This window comes from Pteronotus mesoamericanus, unplaced genomic scaffold (genome assembly GCF_021234165.1).
Source record: "Pteronotus mesoamericanus isolate MK-2021 breed Mesoamerican mustached bat unplaced genomic scaffold, CSHL_Meso_final scaffold_137, whole genome shotgun sequence".
In the NCBI taxonomy this organism is placed as follows: Eukaryota; Metazoa; Chordata; class Mammalia; order Chiroptera; family Mormoopidae; genus Pteronotus; species Pteronotus mesoamericanus.
Window position 1 is genome coordinate 2,645,117 of NW_026555306.1, and position 22,777 is coordinate 2,667,893.

At 59.3% G+C, this 22,777-nt stretch overlaps 1 protein-coding gene across 1 annotated transcript; it reads right to left on the reverse strand.

Moving 5' to 3' along the window:
- Positions 1-230: 230 nt before the first annotated feature.
- Positions 231-21,074, reverse strand: EXOC3L2 (exocyst complex component 3 like 2). Its single transcript, XM_054588467.1, has 12 exons — positions 21,014-21,074; positions 16,062-16,607; positions 12,434-13,067; positions 10,918-11,029; positions 9,867-9,968; positions 9,664-9,764; positions 9,368-9,478; positions 7,922-8,057; positions 4,481-4,603; positions 3,890-4,045; positions 2,972-3,093; positions 231-808 (listed from the first exon to the last, which is right to left on the reverse strand). Exons 2-12 carry the CDS (start codon positions 16,588-16,590, stop codon positions 511-513), a joined length of 2,424 nt encoding a protein of 807 aa, XP_054444442.1. The 5' UTR covers positions 16,591-16,607; positions 21,014-21,074; the 3' UTR covers positions 231-510.
- Between the last annotated feature and the right edge of the window lie 1,703 nt (positions 21,075-22,777).

The following is a 22,777-nucleotide window of genomic DNA, read 5'->3' on the forward strand; positions in this document are numbered from 1 at the left end:
GGACTCCGTGCGAATGGGGCTCCTGGTCCGCTGGGCCGCAGCCTCCGCTGTGCTGCCAGGGAGTTGGACCCTAGCCCGGCCTTGGGCGTGTGAGGAGCCCTTGGCCCCGGGCCCTGCCCTCCGGTCCTTCCTCCCCCCACGCTGGGGACTCAGCCCTTCCTTGTGTTAAATAGAAACCTCTTTATTCTAAGTATCATACATTCCTTAATACGTTGGATTGGGGCCAGACCTTGAGGTGAGGGGAAAAGGAGGGGGGGTTGGGATATTTCTGTAGAGTCTCCCAACACCAGCCACCGCTGGGCTGGGGAGCTGGGGCTGGAACAGGCCTGCTGGCCCTGGGAGAGCCCTTGCTCCCTCTGACCGCTGTTTCTCTTCTGGACAGGGGGTAGGGGATGAGGAGACCTCCGAAGACCTCTCCATCCCAGGGCTCTGTGGTCCCAGGCAGGACGTCAGGGGGACGGCGTGTCAGCAGCAAAGAAGGGCGCGCTGAGGCGGAGGGCGGAGGCGGTCTCAGCGCTGCGCCCGGGGTCGTGGTGGAGATGGAGGCCGAAGGCAGGCTGGGCGGGCCAGGCTGGGCCTGGACAGCCTGGACAGCCGGGACAGGGGGAGGTGTCCCAGCAGGAGAGGGAGGCTGAGGCAGAAAGGCTGGCGGGGCACAGGGATGTCCGCGAAGAAGGCGCGGTCCCGAGGTGGCGACGGGACTCCCCCCTCGGACAGTTCCAGGTCCCGGGCCACGGCCAGGATCTCGTGGCGGGTGGCCGTGCTGCGCAGGCCACGGATGTCGAGGAGGGCGGCCACGTGCTTCCGCCTGGATGGAGAGGAAGGGACAGGTGCTTGGCTGTTCGGGGCTCCAGACGCACACCCGGCCCCATCCGCCTCGCGTCCATCCCAGAACGGATTCCCCCTCCAGACCAGATCCCTCTCCTGTCACCAGCCCCCCAAATCCTCCCTTCACACCGGCCCCCCAGCCTCTCCCGCCTGCCAGCTCTCCCCCAGAACAGCGCTTCCCACCATTTCCGAACCCTCCCTCTCACAATGGAGGCCCGGGCCCTGCCTCTGAGCCCAGCACAGGGATCTGTCTACCTTCTCACTCCAGTCTCAGCTCCTGATTAAAATCACCTTTGATCCTCAGCCCCAACTCAGCTCAAGCAGCTCCCACGTTCCCATTCTGGTGCCGCCCTCGTGGCTGTTGGAGCTCTGGCATCTATAGCAGCACTGAACTGCATCTTCCTGCGCATCTCAGCCGCTCATCCCCCTCATCATCGCTCAAATGCAGCCCAGAAGGGCCCACCCACCTTCCCACCCTAACGCTCACCGCGCCCTGAGGCCAGGCCTGGAGGTTTCTCACCTCGGCAGCTCCAGGGCCCTCATCCCAGTGCAACTCCCCATTGTTCAGCCTCGACCCCCTTCTAGGAGCTTCACCCCCAGGTTAGGCCTTGGGACCCTCATTCACTTCACCCCCCCCCTCCTGCCCATTCCCAGACTCCAATTCAACCAAAATTCCACTCCGGGGCTAAAATTCACTTTGGGGGCCCTCATTTCAACTGGAGACATCATACGCCAAACCAACTCTATTCTACGACCCTCGCCCTTAAATCCAGCACAATGGAGGCTTCCCCTTGACCCAGCCTCAGCTCCAGGTGACGGGTCTATAACTGAGGGCCAGAGCCACCGCCATATCTCAACTCAGGATGCTGAACCCCACACTCAGTTCCTGAATTGGCATTTCAAACAGCTCTGGGGACTTCACTGCCTTCTTCAATCCAGCTCAGTGCCTACGCCTCCCCGCTTCCCTGGTTGCAAATCCCCACAGCGCCAAAGCACTCATCCAAAGTGTGGCTCAAGAGCCTTCCAGCTCCAGGGAACTCCAAAACACAGCCCCCAAACCCAGCTTTGGAACCCTCCCTCCCAGCGCAAGCTTGAGACCCCTCACACTGAGCTGCAGATTCAAGGTCCGTTTCAAGGTCAGAAACCCCAATCCAGCAGGAACGCTGAGTCTCCCACCCCCGTGGGACTCCAGGGCTCTGTGCCTGCCCCAGGGTATGAGCTCCACGCCCCAGAACCAGAGCAGTCCACCCTGAATCAGTTCCAGAATCCTCGCCCTCCACCCTGGAACCTCGATCCCCGAGATGCCGGGCCCCCTCTCGGTGTGGACTTCCGTCTCTCTGGCTAAAGGATGTCTGTCTGCCTGAAGAGCCCTGTGGTGGCACCCCTACCGCCACCATCCGAATTCACAGGTGACCGCGTGCCATGGTGGGCAGGCGTGCCGGCTTTGGGACAGCCTGCTGCCTGGTTTCGAGCCTCAGCTTTGCCGCTGGCCGGCTGTGACATTTGGGATAAGCGACCTAGTTTCTGCCCACCTCAGAGGGAACCACACACTTAGAACAGTGCTGCCCTTGACGTGCACAGTGGCTGTGTCAGATGCCTTCTTCAGTTCGACATTAGGACCCAGTAAACAAGAACTGGCGTTGTTACTGTTGTCACCATTGATGATGGTGATGATATAACTTAATAATCTTATGGGAAGAGCACTATTATCCCCGTGGAACAGATGAGGGATATAAGAGTCAGAGGGACCACAGAGCAAGGAAATGGTCCACCAGGACCTGAAGGGCGCCTGCCGCTGTGGCAGTGCGTGTGCGCCCGTGTGCCCGTGCAAGTCCCCGTGTCCCCCGCGGCTCCCCTGCTGGGCTGGCCCTTCCTGCCGCCGGCGGCCCTGAGCCCCCCTGCCCTGCGCTTCCTGTGCTTGCCTGTTTGTTTTCGAGCCCTGGTGGCGGCGGCGGTGGCGGAGGCGGCGGCGGCAGTCGAAGGAGGGAAATCGTATTAATAATGCCCTGGTTCCAGCAGGAAACGGCCGTCAGACACGCTCGCCGCCTCCCTCCCTCGGCCCAGAGGCAGGAAACGCAGGGACGGATGCCAAGGCCGGCCGGAGACCGCGGCCCGGCGGTGGCGTGCGGATGGGAGCGCTCACCTGATGTCCGGGTAGTCACGGACCAGCACCCCCACCTCCACCTGGATGCTGGGCGTGTCTTCCAGCTGCAGGACTTCGGCCAAATGGGGCACCACGGCGTCCAGCCACGAGGCCGGGGACTCCTGCAGGACCAGGTCCGCGGCTCACACTCCTCCCCAAGGCCCCCTCCCCAAGCCGCGCCCTCCCGAGGCCTCGCCCCCGCTGGTCTCTGTTTTCTCCTCTGCAAAACCCGGCAGAGGACGCACTGTGGGCAGAGGTGATCAGGAACTTTTGGAAATTTGAAGGGAAATCCATAAAAGAAGCTACTTCTAGGTTTTGCAGATAACTTGGGGTACGAGATCACCTCTCAGAACGTAGTCCAAGTTTGCAAACTTGGGGCGGGGGGTTTGGATATGCGCGCAAGGGATGGCTCTGCATTCTCAGTACAAACAAACAAACAAAAAAAAATTGTATTCCTCCCCTTCCCCCAAGGAGCCCAGACTAGAAACTCCTGGACTTGCTGTGGATGAGGCCCTCCTGGTCCTGCTGATTCCAGCTGGGTATACAAGTAAGAGCTGGTGATCTAAAATTCTGGGATTTGGGAAAGCTGAGATTCTGGGTCTCTGCTGCGTTTGGCTTCCACCTTAGTGTTCAGAATAAGCAGCCAGTGTTTACGGAGTATCGTCAACTCCGTGCCAGGTGGGACCTAAGCCCTTCACGGGACACAACTGATCCAACCCCCCAGCAATGACAGGGACCGTGGTGCTCAGGAGCGCCCAGAGGCAGCTGTCACCGCAAGAACGCGGTTTTTACCCGCGGAGGGCAAGGATAGGAGTGTTGCAGCGGGCCGTGGGCTGAAAGCTGGGTCACCTTTTAATGCTAAGCCCCCGCCCCGCCCCGCCCCGCCCATCGGGGCCCCTCGCCCCGGGCCGCACTGACCAGCCGCCGGAAGAGCCTCTGGAGTTGCGCTGCGTCCTCCCGCAGCCTCCCGGCCACGCGGCTGCGGGTCCGCGCCGAGCGGCAGCGCAGGCGCCCGCGGAGCAGGGGCTTCACGTACTCGACCAGCGCCCGCCGGTGCAGCTCCGCCACCAGCGCCTGCGGACCCGGGGAGACGCGATGGGGTATGAGCCGCCAGTGACGCCGCCTCCCCGTTCCCTACGCCGGGGGGCACCCAGCGGGAGCCCCTGTCCTGCCCACAGGACGCCGGGCCCCCTCCCAGTCCCCAGCCCCCAAAAGTGACCCCTGCCTTGCCTTATGATACACCCTCCTGTGCCCCTAAGCGGCTCGCAGACACCCCGGTCCGGCTCCAAAAGGGTACCCCATCCCCGCCTTCTCTCCATTCCCCGGAGCTCCACGACCCTGTCTGAACTGGCCCTACACCCTAATAACCTGCGTCGCGCCTCCCCTCAGGTCCCAGGCAGAGCGCCACCTAGCGCACCCCGAGAGAGCTGCTCCCCACCTTGGAGGGGTCTCCCCCAGCAGAGCTCTCTTGCTCCGCCCTCCCTCTCCCCTGCCCCGCAGCATTCGCACCTGGTAAGGCTCATCCTGCATCCGGCGCAGTGCCAGGGCCTGAGCGCCCAGCGTGCCCACGATGCCATCCAGCGCCTCCGGGCTGCTCAGCCACTTCCTGCGCATCAGCTTGTTGAAGTGCGGCTAGGGACACAGAGTGGAGGAAGGGTCATTGCTCCCCTTCCTACCGCTCTCGAGTAACTCAGCTTATGCTCCCAAACCCGGCTCTGAGCAGAACCGGGACTGCGCGGTGCTGGGGACAGGGCCGTGACTGAGACAGCCCCAGCCCTGCCTTCATGGGGACAGAGTCCAGAAAGGGAGACAGGCCCTGCCCCCAGACAGTAGTAACCCAGAGTGTGCAGGGTTGGAGCCGGGGAGGCCAGGCAGGAGTTTAGGAAGCTCAGAAAGGATGTCTGAGTCAGAGCAGAGTCAAGGAGAGCTTCTTGGAGGAGGAGACACCAGAGCTGAGGCCTTGATGATGGTCATTGTGAGCCAGATGGAAGAGGGAGTGGCCCAACTAGAGGCAAGTGTGCAGAAGATTCAGACTTCCAACGGGCTTGCTAGTCAGAAAACCAAAAAGAAGGTCACTGTGGCTGGCCAGACCGTCTGTATAATTCTTGGGGCCCAGTGCAAGCGAAAATGGGAGACCCTCATTCAAAAATTAAGATCTTCGAGACAGAGACAGCAGAGAATTAAACCAAGCTCAGGCCTTTCTAAGCAGTGGGGCCCTATGAGACTGGTCAGCTCTTCAGGTCCCTGAGGCCATCACTGGTGATGGGACAGTGGGGTCTGGGTTTGGGAAGGAGCCGTGGCAGGTTCTGAGCAGAAGGGGAGGAGGGTCAGGTTTGTGCTTTACCAAGACTGGTGGGAGGGGCAAGACTGGGGCAGAAATCAGGGTGGGGGAGGCTGGGAGGAAGGGAAGGGGGGACGGCAGGGACCCGAAGGACAGGAGGACTTGGGTGGTGCGACCAGAGGATGTCATGTGTGACCACCTGCGGGGGGAGGGGCCTCTGGATGAGATCCAGGAAGCGGATGGGCAGCGGGTCCGTCCCTGAGAGGCGTAGGCTGGGAAGAGTGAGGGGGGACGCAGGGGTCCGGGTGGCCGCTGGGTGTGTGAAGTCCCCGGAGACCTCCGGGGGCGGTGTCCCTGGGGCCTGAGGCAGGTTCCTCCTCCACGCGGCCCAGCACCCCTTTCTGCTCTTATCCTGACAGGAGCCCCGTTTTCTAAACCTCCAAAAAGGGGCCCTGTGCGCTTCTGTTGAAAACCCGGTCCGAATTCAATGAGCTGATGTTCTTGGTGCAGCTCCTGGCTCAGGACATGTTACTACCACTGGCAAGTCTGTGCCTTCAGGACGGTGACAATGGCCAATATCCACGGGCCAGGACCCAAGCTAAGCATTTCATGGCCGGCGTCACTGCTCCTCCGAGTCTCCGAGAAGGCTGGGATTCCTGTGCCCTCTGCCTAAGCAGAGGCCCTAAGAGGACGAGCAATTGGCCCGAGGCCCCCCTACCTAGAGGCCGTTCGGCCGGGCCCGGAACAGAGGCTGCACCCACTTCCCAGCACCACCAACCTCTCCCACCAGCTCATTCACTTCCATTCACACGCTTGTCCGTTTAGTTACTCAACAAACACTCCGAGCCTTCCTGAGGGCCCAGCCCTGGGCGGGTCACAGGGGACACATCAGAGAACGCTTGGGGACAGAGTGCAGAATGAGACAAATGCTTAGTACCCATAAGCGGGTCAGAGGAATCTAAATACCACTGTGATGTTTGATGACATTGAGAATTATTGTTCTTGCTATGGCCGGGGGGCTCAGCTGGTTAGAGCACTGTCCCGTACATGGAAAGGTTGCGGGTTCGATCCCCGGTCAGGGCACATAACGAGGTCGCCGGTTCAGTCCCAGTCCCGGAGTATATGGGAGTCAACCGATCCATGTTTCTCACATAGATGTTTCTCTCTCTCCCTTCCTCCCTCTCTAAAATCAATAAACATATCCTCGGGTGAGGATTTAAAAAAAAAAAAAGAATTATTGTTCTTCGTGTCAGGTATAAAAATGGCATTGTGGTTGTGTTTGTTTACAAAGGATTCCTTATCTTCTGAAGATACAGGCTGAAGTGTTGATGGATGATGGCAGGATGTCAAGGGTCCGCCCGAGAAGAATGCAGGGGGCAGGAGAAGGGGCGGGGGCGGGGGGTGGGGGGCGAGACCTGCCCGCAGCTGAGACGTGCCGGTGCTGGGTGTCGGGTCCGCAGGAGGTCATTCTGTCACTCTGCCTAGTTTTGTGAATGTTTGAAATTTTCCATAATAAGAAGTTATTTTAGAAACATTCCAACAAATCCTTGCTCTTGAGAAACGAACATTCTTGTGGGAAAAGGCAGATTAAAAAAAAAAAAAAGCAAAAGATATAGCATGGCAGGTGGCCGTAGGTGCTTCGGTGACAAAGAGAGCAAGAGGGTGAGGGAGTCTATTTTATTTTATTTTTAAATTTTATTTATTGATTTGAGAGAGAGAGAGAGAGAGAGAGAGAGACCGATTTGTTGTTACACATTCATTGGCTGATTCTTGTATGTGTCCTAACTGGGGTCAAACCCACAACCTTGGCGTATCAGGGATGATGCTCTAACCAACTGAGCCAACCCAACCAGAGTGCCAGTCTACTTTTACTAGGGCAGCCAGGAGAGGTCTCACTGAGAAGGTGACATTTGAGTTAAGATGTCTAAGAGGCGAGAGAGAGTGAGCTATGTGGCTACTGGAGGGAAGAGCCGTCCAGGCAGAGGGAATAAATAGCAAGTGCAAAGGTACTAAGGCTGAAATGTGTCTGTCTGTTCAGGAGCATGGCGGGGAGGGGGGGGTGTGGCTAGAGTGAGTGAGGGGGAAAGTGGGTGGAGCTGAGCTCAGAGAGGGAGGCGCAGAGGGTGCAGGGCCTTGGGGGCCATGGCAAGGACTTTGGCTTTTGCCCTGAGTGAGCTGGGAGCCATGGAGGCTTCTGAACCGCGGAGGGACGTGATCTGATGTGCAGCAGGGACTGAACATGCGTTACAACCACGCGCCTCAACGTCTCATTGCCCCGCTGTGCCGCCACCCTTCCCACATACTCCCACCCGTCTCTGAACGCAGCCCCCCACCCGCCGGCATGCACAGGAGCCCAGTGACGGCGGACAGGGCTCTAGGGCCTAGGAGAGGCTGGGCAGGGATTTGGGGGATCTCAGTCGGGAGGGGCTCCACCCAGTCCCCAAGGTCCCTCCTGCTGGTGGCTCTCCGTCTTCCCCTGAACCATGTCCTCCCACCTCTTCCTTCCTGTGTCCCCCTATGTCCCCTAAATAGCCCAGACACGGTCACGCCACACCCCCACCCCTGCCTGCTTCCCAAACACTGAGTCATGAGCTGAAAGGAACGGAGTGCGTTGGGGGGCATGCTCCCCTGTCCCAGCAGGGCCCCGCCCCACCCTCTGCCTCATTCACCTGCAGCTCCTGGAACAGGAGGTCAGCCAACACTCGGTGGCAGAGCCGGGTCACGCGGTCCAGAGCGCTGGCCGCCGCTTCCCGGGCAGGCTCACTTTCGGGGGGCCCCACCCGGGCCAGGCGCTCTGCCAGGGCCCTGTGGGGATCAGTGAAGTCAAAAGTCAAGGAGCCCCAACATTCAGCCCAACTGCCTGGACCTGCCTCCCTCCTTAGATGAGCCCTGTTCTGTCGGATGCAGGAAGGACAGGTCAGACGGGGCGCTGGGGACAGCCAGGGGCTCTGGGGAGGGCCTGGGGGCTGAGAAGCGCCAGGGGATGGCGGGAGACTGGGGAGCCGGGGATGCTGTGGAATGAACGGGGGCCCGGGGGTGCTGAAGGAGGGAAGGAGTCTCTCCGGGTCCTTTCCTCTCCGTGAGAGTGGGGAGGTCTCCATCCTCAAAGTCTGCGATTCTCAACATCTCTGTTTCTAGGATTCTACCCCCTTCTTTTCTGCCATTGTAACAGCCGGTGACCCTCCAAAGCTGAAGGAAGTCTGAAGGCCATTTGTCACTTTCGGCCCCAATGCTGCAGGCCCCTTGGGCTCCTGAGTCCCTGGAGTAGGCAGATGTGCCAGATGCTTCTCTGCCAAAGAGCGGGGCCAGCTCCCCAGCGGTGGGGACAGATCAAAGAGATGCTGGTACATCCAGAAGTGGAATTCGGTTCAGGTGTGAAAAAGGACCGTGGGAACTCTTCGTGTGCTACCAGAAGCAGCTCCAAGCGGTGAAAGGGAAACGGGCAGAGTGTGTTTTATATTCTACCATTTGTATTTTTAATAGGAATAATATGCAGGTGTATGTTTAAATATATTTACATGTGCACGTAGGAGATACGCACATATCTGCATGTATATAATATACCAAATATTTCTGCAAAGATATGGGGGACACTAGCAATAACTGGTTGCCTCTAAGTGGGGGCAGGGGAGCGAGTGTGGTGGGCATAAGGATTTTCTCTGTTTTAGGTTAATAGAAAAGGAAAGATAAAATGATAAATAAAAATGTAATTCTTAAGAGTCTGGCTTCTAGGTTTTGGGAATTCTAACACTCTATTTTTTAATTTTAATTTAATTTTATTTTTGAGAGAGAGAATGATTTGGTGTTCTACTTATTTATGCATTCATTGGTTGATTCTGGTATGTGCCCTGACCAGGGATCAAACCCACAACCTTGGTGTAGCTGGAGAACACTCTAACCCACTGAGCTACCCGGCCAGGGCTAACACGCCCATGTTCTGGGGACTGTAAGTCTGTGCTCTGTGACACTCTGGTTCTTTCTAGGAGCCCCAGGTTTTATGCTAAGATCCCATGTACATGCCTCTCTGTCATCCCCACCCAGGATCCAGGCACCCTGGTTCAGCTTGTCCTGCAGGGAATGGCCCTCTTCCCTGCACACTGTATGGGTGCTCTCACCTCAGAGGGGGCCCACAATTGACCAGGGTGATGGTCCTGCTGATGTAGGTGTCGGGTAACAGCTCCCGGACTCCTGGGTTCTCATGGAATCGCTCGACGCGCTGCTGGAAGCTGGTAGACACGTGACAGATGGAACTCGGTTGGATAAGGGCCCCTTGCTGGGCACTCAACCCGCAAAGCCTGTGACCCGCACCGAGGCACCCCTGCCCAGCAGGCCCTGACCTTCTTCCACGTCCCCCGCCTCTGTTACACCGGGGACCCTGATGCAGCCCTCAGCCCGCGCCCTGCGCCCGTACCTTTGCAGGAACTCGGCCAGCCCCGCCAGGCAACAGTGCGCCATCCGCTCCCCGAACTCCTGGCTGATGCGGGGCGCCCGCTCTGTGTGCTCCTCCAGCAGCTGCGCGGTCCAGGGGGGAGAGAGACGGTGAGGAGGGGGCGACGGGCCACGTTCCCACCCCGCGCCGCCCGCTGAGTCTCTTTCCTCTTCCCCGACCCGCACCTCACACACGTCCTGGGCCAGGCTGCTGGGCGTGTCTTCCGCGCTGGCCCAGTGCTCCTCGTCTTCCTGCAGCGCCCGCAGCAGGGCCGCCCGAGTCTGGGCCTGCGGAGCGGAGGGGGAGGGGAGGCAGGAGTCGGGGCGCCTGGGCGCCTCCCCCCCCACCCCACGCTCTCCTGCCTTAGCCCCCAGGCAGGTCTGGATTCTACCGGTGAGCCCCTCAAAGCTGTGCTGGGAAGGAAGGCCGGACCACAAAACCTCCCCAGCCCTTTCCATGGCTTGGTATTAAGAGTCTGGTTTTAAGCTTCCTCCATCTACGATTCAGAGGGTTTAAAGGCCAATTCTCATTATTTCATGGCCCGAAGACTCTGCTTTTAGGTTCGGCAAAATAATGATGATGATGATGATGATGATGATGATAACTTTCAAGATAGATCCTGGGATTCAAAAATTCCCAGGGTCTGGGATTCTAAGCTAACTCATCTCCTGTTCTCTGGTCCAATGTTGTCCTGGACTCGGTGACTCTAGACTGTAGACATGTTCAAGTCTAAGACTCTAGGCTTTCAAGTTGCCAAAACTCTGATTTTTGTAGCTGAGGCAGGACTGGCATTCAGTTGGGAACTTTGGCCAGGCCAGGTGTTTATGGCGGGACCACTCCGCTCAGCAGTGCCCGCCCCTGTGTGGTTTTTAACCAGGTTTGCCGCAGGTCCTGCGCATGTGCAGAGCTGCCTTGACGCCCTCCTCCTCTGAGCCTCTAGGCTTGCGAAGCAAGGTTCTGTGACTGCCTGTCTCTTTTTCTAAGATGTGAAAGTCTGAATATATTGAACCTTTACCGGGTGCCTCTACACCCAGATGGGTGCTTAGAATACAGCACTGAACGTGAGCCCAAAGTGATCAGTGTGGATTTACACTTGTCTTTTGGGCAGAACCCAGAAGTCCATAAAGGGAAAGGGGACATGAGAATATCAACAGTGGGACAGGGGAGGCCCCCCAGCTCCGTGTGACCCCTCCCTCCCTGCAAAGTGCCTCCTCCTACCTCCCAAGACTCAGGTACCTTAACATCTGTGACGCATTCATCCTCCAAGCTGCGAACAGTGCCAGGCGACAGAAGGGGCCCTAGCTCCCCGTTCTCCAGGGCAACCATGTCCACCAGCCCCAAGACTTCTCTGGGCGGGGGAGGGGGGTAAGAGAGGAGAGGTCTGTGAGAGGTGGGGCAACTGACCCCTCCCATCCCCACCTCTTCTCACCCAGTGTGTGACCCCGAGCCACTCCCTTCCTCTCTTGGGACCAGCTTTGCTCATCCCTCAAAGGAAGTCTCTGGCATTGCGGCTCCCCTGGCCCCAGCTCTCTGAGTCAACTCCCTGATGGATGGTGTCCAGGCAAGACTTAGAGGAGTCAAGTTCAAGCTTGACTCTCTGCAGGCAAGGTCTCACCCATGCTGAGCGACCCCAGAGGCCCCCTTTTACCCCTGCCCCCAGTCCCTACCGCCTCACCAGGCCTTGGAGACCTCCCCAGGCCAGCCCACGCTCCCTGCCTCCGCACCCCTGCAGGCCCCGGCCTGGGCAATCTCCCTATTGTTCCCCACCACCCAGCCACACACCATGCTCTTGCTCGGGGCATCTTCTCAGCCGGAAGCATCGTCTCCTTACGGATCATCCCCCACCATCCCTGGAAGCTTCTCAGACTCCCTCTCCTGCCTCCATCTCTCATGGACGGTGTGAGAATGTCATTAACACATATTCCCACAAGGGACCCAGGGGGTCCCATTCTTTTAGTGACAGCATCCTGATTTTGTCTGAGGGAGCACGGCCCCGTTTACTCTAACTACTGTGCTTTGAATGTGGCCCACTCCCTCTTCCCTGGAGTGGGGAGGTACCTCAGTCATGGCAAATCACCCATAGCCCATCCCCCAGCCGCAAGAATGGGCACGTTTTAGATTCAAAGGCTTGATGGTTACAAGGTTCTAGGACTGGGAGGGTCAACGGTGCTGGATTCTAGATGTTAAAACTGCAGAATGCACGGGGCCAACAGTGCTATAGTCCAGACCGATGGAACAATAGTGTTATGATTCTAGGACCCAAAGAGGGGACAGGCTAAGGTTCAGGGTCCGAAGACTCACTGGCACCACGATCCTAGCTTTGAAGCCTCATCAGTTCTAAAGTCCTAAGATTGGAAGACTCAACAGTGCGAGTGCCCTAGGAGCTAGAGGGCGGGCAGGGTCAGGCTTCCAGCCCTCGAAGGGTCAACTGTGCCAAGAATTTAGGGCAAGAAGGGTCGGTGGTGGTACGGTCCAGGGCTGGAAGGGTCCACAGTGCTGCGGTTCTAGAACCGGAAAGACTCTGTTCTAACGTTCTAGCACCGGAAGAGCGACAGCGCTAAGATTCTAGGATTGTAAATGTCGTGGCTATGAAGATTGGAAGCGTCAACGGTGTTCAGGTCAGAATCGAAGGACCAGCTGTTCCAAGGTCCGTCGGGAACAGAAGAGGCCAGATTGGGGTGGGGGGGCGGTCCTACACGGCCTGGGAGTCTCCGGTCGCTAGGCGGCGCGGTCTGCGGCGGCCCCGGCTCACCTGGGGTACACCTGGTGATGCCAGTGCAGCAGCGCGTAGCGGTCGGCGAGCGGCAGCCTCCGGCGGGCCGCGGCGCCCAGCCAGTCGGCCAGCGCGCCGTGGTAGCCGCGCAGGTAGACGCCGAAGGCGCCCAGGCCGGCGGGGTAGGCGGGCGCCAGGCGGCCCCGCACCACGCCCATGTCCTCCAGCAGCCGCGCCCGCAGCGCCTCCAACTGCGCCGCCAGGCCCCCGGGCGCCCCGGGGGCCGCCGCCTCCAGGCGCTCCCGTGCGGCGCGCGCCACTGCTTCGGCCCAGCGGGCGCGCAGCTTGCGGGCCGCCCCTGGTCCTCGGCGTCCGTCGGCCGCCTCCTCCTGCACCAGCACCTGGCCCAGCTGCGCCACGGCGCCCGCCCCGGCGCCCACGCCCGGCCCGGGGCCCGCCAGCGTCTCGCGCACCAGCGCCCACAGCTCGCGCTGCAGAGCCTCGTACAGCAGCGCCACGTCCCGCGCCCGGCGGCCCCCGCCGGCGCCCTCGACCTTGGGAGGCCCGGGCGCGCCGCCCCCCGACGACGCCAGCTCCTCGGCCTCCAGCTCCAAGATGTGCTCGTCGGCTCGCGCGAGCTCGCGCTGCTGGATCAGACTCAGGATTTCCAGCACTGTGGGAGCAAAGCGGGAGTCAGGGGGCGGAAAATGGGCAGAAGGGAGCGGTGGGGAGGTGAGGGAAATAGAGGTGGGGGCAGGAGGAAGGCGTAGGGCGAAGAGTGGACTCGGGGGTGGTTCAGGAGAAGGGGGAAGGGAGAAGGGGGAAGAGAGAAGGGTGTCAGAAGAGGAGTTTGGGGAGCAGGGGAGGAATGAGGAAGTTGAGGGCTGGTGGAGGAGGTGGGACAGAAGTGGAGGAGGGGGTGGGGAGGAGGATGAGGATGAGGAGACTGGAGAGCGGAGGAAGACAAAGGAGGGGGAGGGGAGAAGCCAAAGAGGAAGAAGAGTCAGGGTTTGGGGAGGGGAGGGGAAGAGAGAGGGGATGAGGAGGCCCGGAGAGGGCCGGGACCAGGGGGAGGGGACAGGAGCGGTTATGGAAGGGAAGAGAGGGCTTGGCAGTGGAAGAGGGTGTCGGGATATGGGAAGTAGGTTAAAGGACTAGAAGAGGGTATCACCTTAGCGAGAGCCCTGGAGGAGGGGAGGCAGAGGAAGCGGGGGTTAAGGGGCTGAGGAAGAGGGTTAGGGCACGAGGTGAGGGGTCAGGGCTCGGAAGAGGGTCCCAGGGAGTGGGCTCGGGAGTGGGGAGATCAGGAGAGTGGAGGGTTAGACAGAGAGAGAGCATCAGGGCCAGCGGCAGGGGCCAGAGGACGGGGGAGGGCTGGGAGGGGCAGAGGGATGGAGAGAGCCAGTGGGCTGGCTGGCAGGGCGCAGGCCTGGACGCAGGGAGAGGATATCAAGAGATGGGTCTTTTGGGGGTGCGGGCAGCTCTGGTGAGTTCAGACCCCTCCAAGAGAGAGGAGTCATGGGGCCCAGAGGCCTCGGAGTGAAGGCAGAGCGAGGGTCCCAATGGCCCAGGGTTACCCCTGACACCTCCACCCCCCTCCACTTCCTCCCTGGCAGAGAAACGATTTCCTGGCCAGCGCTATTTCTGCCCATCCGTTTCCAGAAGGCGGGGGCTCCAGTCACCCCCTTCTCACCTCCCTCTAGTGCCCTCCCAGTCCCCAGGGAGCAGGGGCTGAAATAGCCTCGGGCCAGGATGTGCAGGGCATCAGAGGACGCAGCAAGGGCTCTCCGGAGGTCCCCAGCGCTGGGACAGTGCGGGCTGCCCGTGGGGGGAGGGCTAGGCGTTGGGGTGGGGGCGGAGGAGGCAGAGACAGGCTTGGGGGTGAGGCTGAACGAAGGGTTGGGGATACCGATGGGGATGAAGGTGGGCGTTGGGATGAGGGGGGTTAGAGCTGGGATGGGGCTGGGTTGGAACCTGTAGAGGGGGACGGGAAGGGGACTGAGAGCGGCAGAACGGGGCGGGAGATGTGGGCGGGGGTGAGTGCAGGTGCGAGCGGAAGATGGGAAGAGGGTAGAGAGGGGTGTGAGTGTGAACTGAATTGGGATTGTGAATGGGTGAAGTTGCAGGTGGAGGCTGGGAAGGAGGCCTCAAGATCAGGGCGGAGATGGGGTTAAAAACAGCGGGGGAGGCTGGGGTTGGGGTTGGGGTTGAGATTGGGGGCTGGGGAGGGGAATGGGCTTGAAGGAGGATGGGAAATGGACCTGGGGTTGGGGGTTAGGAGTGAGACTGAAGCGGGGACAGGGCTGAAGTTGTCCTGCGGACAGGAGTAGAGAAGGGGAGCGGGCCGGGCCTGGCGGTCGCCGTGGCGGTGGGTGGGCAGAGCGGGGAGGACAGAGGCGGTGCTGGGAGAGCGGGGTGGGCTGGGGGTAAGGATGTGCTGTGTCTCAAAGTGGAGGTTGCTACCGGGGTTGGAATAAATGGAGGGGTAGACACCCAAAAGGCAGAGAGACAACATTCAGGGGTGGGGTAGGATCGGGGTTGAGGATACAGAGGGTGGTGGTGTGAGTTGAGTTGTCTCCCACCTTAAAAAAAAAAAAAAGCATGGGAAGTCCTAACCCCCAGGATGGAGAATGGGACATTATTTGGAGACAGGGGCTTTACAGAGGCGATCAAGTTAAAGTAAGGTCGTAGGCTGGGCCCTAATCCAAAGGACTGGTGTCCTGGAGCGAGGGGATCTTCGGACACCAAGGCAGACGTGCACAGAAGGCAGGGGGCGTGACAGAGGGGTGACAGAGGGGAGGCCACGTGAGGACAGAGCACTGGAGCGATGCAGCCGCTGGCCAAGGGACACCGAGGGTTGTCAGCAAAGCGGCAGAAGCTGGGAGGGACAGGGAGGGTTCCCCTACAGGTCACCGAGGGGGCACGGCCCCCCTGCCGACTCCCTGCTTTTGGACTTCTAACCTCCAGGCTGGAAGAGAATATATTTCTATAGTTTTAAGTCCCCTGGTTGTGGGGACTTTCTTACAGCAGCACACAGGGGAAACGAAGAGCTGGCGGTGGGTTCGGGGCGATGTTGTCAGCAGATGAAGGCAGACGCTGGCAGGCGTGGGGCTCCGTTTGAAGACAAAGCCTGGAGGAGGCTTGCGGCGGGCATGAAGCTGAAGGTCGAGGCCCGGGGCATTTAGGATTGGAACGGAGTGAGGGGTGCCGTTCAGAGGGGAATGAAGAGGGGAAGGGACTGAGGGTGAAGGAGGAGGCTGAGGCAGGGGTTGGAGTATGGGGCTGCGCTGGGGTGGGAACAGGACTGAGGATGGAGGTTAGAGAGGGGCACAAAGTCAAAGTTGAATGGGGATCCTCTGAAAGGGGATGGGATTGAGGTTGAATTTGAGGGTGGGGGGAAAGAGGGTTAACACGGGGAGTAGGGAGGGCATCGGAGGAGGGGGGACCAACGTCAGTGACTCACTTGCCACTGGACATGGGCGTGAGGTTGAAGATGGCAGGCGGAGAGAGGGACGGACTGAGGATGGGCGAGGAGATGGGGCAGAAGGGCAGCTTGGAAGCGGGCGTCTGGACGGCAGGGGACCCGGCTGGCCTTGTCTGTGGAGGCGGGCAGGGGTGGGGGTACAAACAGGCACTGTGATGCCCGCAGGCCTGGGTCAGGACTCACCTGACAAGGGCTCCTTCATCTTCGGGGGCTCCCGGGCCTTGGGCGGGGGCTCAGGAGCCGCCTCGCCTGCAGGCACCACCCTCTCGGCCAGGGAGGCACGCCGGGGCTTGGGCCCGCGGCCCAGCCTCAGGAAGGCCAGCCTCCCCGCGGCCTCGCCGGTCGCCTCCTCGTCAGCCTGGGCTCGGCTCCCCTGAAACCGGGCCAGGAGGCCAAAGTCTGCGGAGCTCCTGCGCATGCCCGGGGGCAGCACGCGGCCCAGGAAGGAGCGGGACTGCGCGTTGCCGTTGCCGGGGCTGCCTGCCCGCCGGCCGGGGGTCCAGCCCAGCCGGAAGGGAGACAGGCCTGCCAGCTTCTCCAGGGTGGCGCGGCGGCCACAGGGTGTTCCATTGGGCAGGGACCCCAGCCGTCCGGTCTCCTCCTCTTCCAGCCCCGAAACGTCCTCAAAGGGGTTCCGAGAGGACCTCAGGGGCAGGGTCCCTGCCCGGGGCATCTTAGCATCTGCCACGCCGAGGCTCTTCAGGATCGGCATTTTGACAGGTAGGCGACCTGGGGAAAACATAATGGGCCGTGAATGGTGTTGACGACAGAGGCTGGGTGGACAACAATCTCTCTGTGTCCCCAGCACTTCGGGGCACATGTGCCAGGCACCAGACTGAGTACCCACTAAGGCCTCCAATCGTCACCATCCCACGAAGTGATCACTATTGTTAGGCCCATTTTGCAGGTGAGGACACAGGCTCAGAAGGGCAAAGGCACTTGCCTAACATCCCACAGTGACTGAGGGGCAAAGGCCAGATGCGCAGCGAGACCCAAGACCCGTCTGATTCCAGAGCCCGGGCTCTCCCTGGAGCACCGGCAGGCGACCCTCGCCCCGCCTTCCCCCTGCCCTGGCGTGATTGTCATCTTATTGGCCCTCATGCTCCATGAGAAGCAGGCTCAGAGTGGGGAAGAAGGGTCCCTCTCCAGGCAGCACAGCGGCAAAGGGCAGAGACCGCTTGGGACCCGGGTCCCAGCGTTATCCAGGTCGCATGCCTGAGCACCTGCCCCATCTCCCCTGGGTCGTCAGCACCCTGTCTCCTTGACCCCATTCACTCACTCAGCAAGCCTCCGGGGAAATACCCACCATAGGCAAACCCGTGGAGACGGAAAGCTTCCAGGTCACATGCCTGTGCACCTGCCCTATCTCCCCCGAGTTGTCAGTACCCTGTCACCTCGACCCCATTCCTTCCCTCAGCAAGCCTTCCGGGGAAATACCCACCATAGGCAAATCTGTGGAGACGGAAGGATTAGAGGGTGCCAGGAGCTGGGGGACAGGGACTGGGGAGTGACTGTTTAATGGATACAGTTTCCTTTTAGGGGGATGAAAATGTTGTGGAACTAGACAGAGGTGATGGTTGACAACAGTGTGAATGTGCTAGATGTCACTGAGTGGGACATTTTAAAGTGGTTCATATGGCCCTGGCTGGGCCACTCTGTTGGTTAGAGCATCGTCCTGATCCACCAAGGTTGTGGGTTCGATGCCTAGTCAGGGCACATACAAGGAGCAGCCAATGAGTGCGTCAGTAAGTAGGACAACAAGTGAATCTATCTCTCTCCCCACCCTGCTTCTTCTCACTCTCTAAAATCAATACATTTTAAAAAATAAAGTTGTTAACATGGTGAATTTTGTTACGTGTATTTTACCACAATAAAGAAAAAACAAACCCTGGCTGGTGTTGTTCAGTAGGTTGAGTGGCAGCCTGCGAACCAAAGGGTCGCCTGTTCGATTCCCCGTCAGGGCGCATGCCTGGGCTGCAGGCCAGGTCCCCAGTAGGGGGCGCGTGAGAGGCAACCACGCATTGATGTTTTCCTCTCTCTCTCTGTTCCTTCCCCTCTATCTAAAAATAAATAAATAAAATCATTTAAAAAAAGAGAAAAAAAAAACCTTCCTAGGTATTTGCCATGGGTCCAGCCCTGTGCAGGGACTGGGGATACAGCAGTGGCCAAGGAAGACTCAGTCTTTGTCCTCACAGGGCTCGAAGCTTCCTGACCATTTCATCTCCTTGGTCCCTCGTCTCCCTCCATTTCCACAGTCCTGTGATTCAAGCCCCCTCCTGCTTCCCTGCCTCCTCCCTGGTCTCCAGACTCTAGCCTTGGCCACTCTGTTCTACAAATGAAGTTCTACCTTTGGTTAAAGCACAAACTTGCGCTCCCCGTCTCAACCTCCCATGGCTCCCCGGTGCCTCGGGGCAAAACTCAGGCCCCTCACTTGCCAGCTGTTCTCCTCGCCAGCTCTCTCCCACATCCTCCTCCATATTCCAAATGACTCTGGCATCTGGCGATCCTTTTCTTTTTACAGCCCCTTTTCCTATTTCATTTATTTATTTTTAGTGAGAGGGAGAGAACCATCGATATGAGAGAGATACATCGATGGGTTGCCTCTCACACGCCCCACACTGGGGACCCAGCCCACAACCCAGGCACGTGCCCCGACTGGGAATCCAACCAGTGACCTTTTGGTTCACAGGCCAGAACCCAATCCACTGACCCACGCCAGCCAGGGCAGCATCTGTTGATCCTTTTACGTGGAAGACGACAGTTCTCCGGGCCCCACTCATGTTTTAGGATCTCGCCCCAATGCCCCCTCCTCCGGGAAGCCCTCCCTGATGCCTGGGGTGGGCCAGGTGCTCCCCCCCAGGACTTCCCCTACCTCATCCCAGCCCTTTCTGGGTTGTCGCTGTCTGAGGATGTTCTGTGTCCCCCACAGACTGTGAACCTCAAGAGGGCAGGGTCAGGGCTCTCTTTGTCACCACTGTGTCCCCAGCTGCCAGGGCAGGCATTTGGAGAATGAATGGGTGATAAACAGGAAATGAAAGAAGGGGGGAAAGACTTCATTCCTTGCGGGGAAGAGAAATGATGAGTCAGGCTGGAGGGGTCAGCACGGAGCAGGCCACAAAGGCCCTCGAACGCCCTGACAAGGGACTCGGGCTATCCCCCGAGGGCCCTGGGAGCCATGGGAGGGCGCCTTTCAGAACGATGAGATAGTCCAAACATTCAGGAAAGTAGAGAGGACAAGCTTCATGAGCAACTAAGCGCCTGCAAACCCAGCCGCATCTAATGCAAACATGGGCTCGACTTGTTCAGACTCTTTAAGAATCGAGCATTACAGATGCACGGACCCGCGAGGCCCCTGCCTGATCCTGCTCGCCCAGCCCTCTCCCCAGGAAAGCGGCTTCTGGAGGATCCACACGACTGACTTTTACCCTATGTCTACACAGGCTTGTTTCCAGAAATAACAATACATCCTCTTACATGGTTTCAAACTGTCTTTGAATGTTATCATTCTATGTGGATCCTGCAACTTGATTTTTTTTTTGGTGGGGGGGAGAGTACTTCTTTTAAGTGCTACATACTATTCCCTGTGTGACTAGGACAAAACTGGGTCGAGTGCCAGATGTTCCCACGTTCTCCCGCTGCTGGACATATGGGCTGTTTTGAACTGGGTCTGAGCAGGCGAGGGATGGCGTCAGGACAGGGCAGCTGTGCGGGGGTCCACAGGGCGCCTGGGGGCAGGCGGATGCCGGAGGAGCGCTGACTTGCCGGGTCGTGGCCCTGTCCCCGTGGGGAGCTCCCTTTTTTCCTCCAGACTTCAGCCGCTGGACCTCAGCTGTTGTTTCTCAAGCCTCCTCTTCCTAGAAACACACCCTCCCAGCCTCCCTATGGTCTTCGTGGTCCCTTATCCCCCAGGGAGGCAGTCACCATAACAACCCCTCGTCTGGATCCCCCGCCCCCGCCCCCTGTGCCATGGCCGAGGGCAGCTGACGGCGCCCCTCAGAGGCGCACACTCTCCACACACGGATTTCCCCATCTCCCATCTTCCAACAGGCTTCTCCTATGCGCCTCACCCCAAACATGGCTCCATCGTCCCCAAGGACTGGCTCCACCATCCCCCCCAACTCCACCACCCTCTCAAAATGGGAGGCTCCGATTTGCCTCCCGTGAAAGTCAACAGAGCCCAAGCTCCACTGGATATTCCCCCACCGGCTTCCACATCCATTCCCACGCCGGATCCAGTGTCCCAAACCAACATCCTCGGACCTGCAACATTTCCCCAAAACTCGCCCCGACGTCTTCCTGGCTCCAACACCCCCTCGGCAAACTGGCTCCGACATCCTGCCCCTCCGGCCCCTTGTCTGCCTCCCGGTGCCAGGCCCCTGACTCACTTCCGAGGCATCCCCAAGCCCCCAGGCCCCAGCTCCTGCAGGATGTCTTGGCCACCAGAACTTCCCTCTTCGGGCTCCTCCTCCTCTTCCTCGCTGCCAGCCTGTCCCCAAAGACCGACACCCTCCACAGACTGCCTGACCTGTTTGCAGAAGTCCTCGCCATGTCCCCAGAGCCTGTGCCAGAGAAGTGCCCTACGGCTTGCGCGTCCAAGCCAGGCCCTAAGTAATTCGGCCCCGATCCAGCCTTGCCCCCCAAACAACCCACTGCCAGCCCAGCCCGTTTCAAGTTCATTCACATCTTCACTCCCAGCTCATCCCCATCTCCTGCTCCATCGCCCTTCCAACCCTTGTCCCCTCTCCCATCTCCAAGACCCCCTCTCTTGGGAACAGAGCCATACACTCATCCCTCCCTGGGTTCAGTCTCCCACCTGCGCTCAGAGGACATCAGGCCCAACCGCGTCGCATGGCATCTCCTCCCCCGCGGTGGTTTGGAGCCCTCCCTCCCCTCCTCTCCCTCGCAGCCTCTCTGGACCCCCAGAGTGCCCTGCAACCTCCTCCTGCTCCCATCTCTCCCTGCCCCCTCGCTGGCCCTGCCCAGATCAGGCTCCAGATTCTGTCCTTGCATCAAGTTTCTCCTGGCTTCAGGACAACTGTTTTCTCGAACGCTGCTCCGGCCCAGCTCAGGGCTATTGCGCTTGCCTGGGGGGGCCGTGAATCCCGCCCTCTTCCCCAGCACCCCAGCACTCTCACCTCTGTCCTCCGTGCCGTGTCCCTCTGTCCCTGCTGCTGTCCTGTCCTGAGGCTACTTCGGCCAGGACTGCTGAGAGCTTGGATCTGAGGAGGGGGGGTTAGAGGAGGTCAATTTCCTGTCAGGAAACCCCTCCCTCTCTGGGGCCAGGGTTGGGAAGGACGCGTTATCTGTCTGCCCTTTTAGACCAGGCTGCGGCCCGGCCCCCACCCTCACCCCTGCCTGCCGGAATAGGCCCCCCCCAGCCTGCTCTTCACGCCTCCCAAGGTGACAACACCATCCTGGGCGCCTGGGGAGACAGCCCCCGCTGGGTGTGGGCTCGCTCTTGGTTCCCCGCTGTGGGGGAGACAAGAAGGAAGGTTCTGCTGGGCCCAGATGCCAGGACTGACGGCTTAAGTGTTGGCACTGGGCATGGCCGCAGAAATGACACCGTTCGCCCTGGCCGGGTGGCTCAGTTGGTTGGCGCATCGTCCCCCTGGCGTGTCTGGGAGGCAACCAATCCATTGATCGATCGATGTTTCTCCATCACATGAATGTTTCTCTCTCTCTCCCCCCCCCTTCCTAAATCTCTAAAATCAATAATAAAAAGGAAATTTCCTTGGGTGATGACTTAAAAGAAAAAAAATGGGGCTGTTTCCCTAAACGCCCCTGTCCCCGGGTCTCTGCAGGGCCCGCCTCTTTTTTTATCATCTTGACCTCAGCCCCAGCGTCCCTTCCTCACAGGAGACACCCCCATCGGGCACGCTCTCCCCCCCCCAGATCAGGGACAGGGCTCTGAACCGTGGGTCCCTTCACAGCACCTTCCCCACGGTCCGGACCAACCAGGCTCCTCTGTCTCCCCTGTAGGTGTCCCGACTCTCCAACGCAAATGTAAATTCAAAGCAGATGGTTCAGGTGCTCATCTTCACGTCCGTAGACGCGTGCCTGGCACAGAGGAGGGGCTCGGAAAAGATTTGGTAACCGAATGCACAAGCGAGAACAGGTCAGACAGAAGCTGGGGATGGAGGGGGCGGGTGCAGCTGGGGCTGGGAATGAGTTGGGTGAGGTTAGATGCCCAACGAGGGTTACTTCGAAGACTGGGTTTTAGGCGCAGGTGGCCTTTCAGGCTCGGGCATAGCAGCCCAGGTGCTGGGTGGGGATGAGTGACCATGTGCCTGGGCAAAGTTGGGGTTGGGGTCACCGGTGTGGTCGGGGGCTGGGCTCAGGGGTCACCGCTGTCCTCCAGCCTCAGCCAGGAGACGCAGGCCGGGGGTTCAGATTCCAAGGTCTGAAGGCCTCTGTCCAGCGCCTGGGTTTGCCAGACACTGGGCGTTGGAAGACGGGCTGTTTGGTTGGTCAAGAGGGAAGGAGGGGTAGACTACCTCCCCCCTCAGTCAGCGTGGACCTGTGGTAATCAGAAGGTGGCCTGGGGTGGGACCCAGTGGCCTGTTAGGGGCTGTACCCACTGTCACATCTCCCTCTCATTTTTTGAAACTTAATTTTTATTAAGATACAATTCACATACAAGTCAACTCTCTAAAGTGTCCACTTCATTGGTATTTAATATATTCATACAGCTGCAGCAACCATCACCGCGATCTAATTTCGGAACATTTTCATCATCCCCAAAAGTCACCCTTGTGCTCTGGTCTGGTAGCTCTGTTGGTCAGAGCATTGTCCCTCTACACCAAGGTTGGGGGTTCGATCCTCTGTCAGGGCACATACAAAAATCAACCAATGAACACAGAAATCATTGGAACAACAAATTGATGTCTTATTCCTCTCTC

Coding starts and splice junctions, on each gene's coding strand:
- EXOC3L2 (XM_054588467.1), bottom strand. CDS start 16,590: ATGCCGATCCTGAAGAGCCTCGGCGTGGCAGATGCTAAGATGCCCCGG. Junction 13,068..16,061: donor GATGAAGGAGCCCTTGTCAG/GTGAGTCCTGAC, acceptor TTGCTCCCACAG/TGCTGGAAATCCTGAGTCTG. Junction 9,765..9,866: donor TGGCCCAGGACGTGTGTGAG/GTGCGGGTCGGG, acceptor TGGACCGCGCAG/CTGCTGGAGGAGCACACAGA.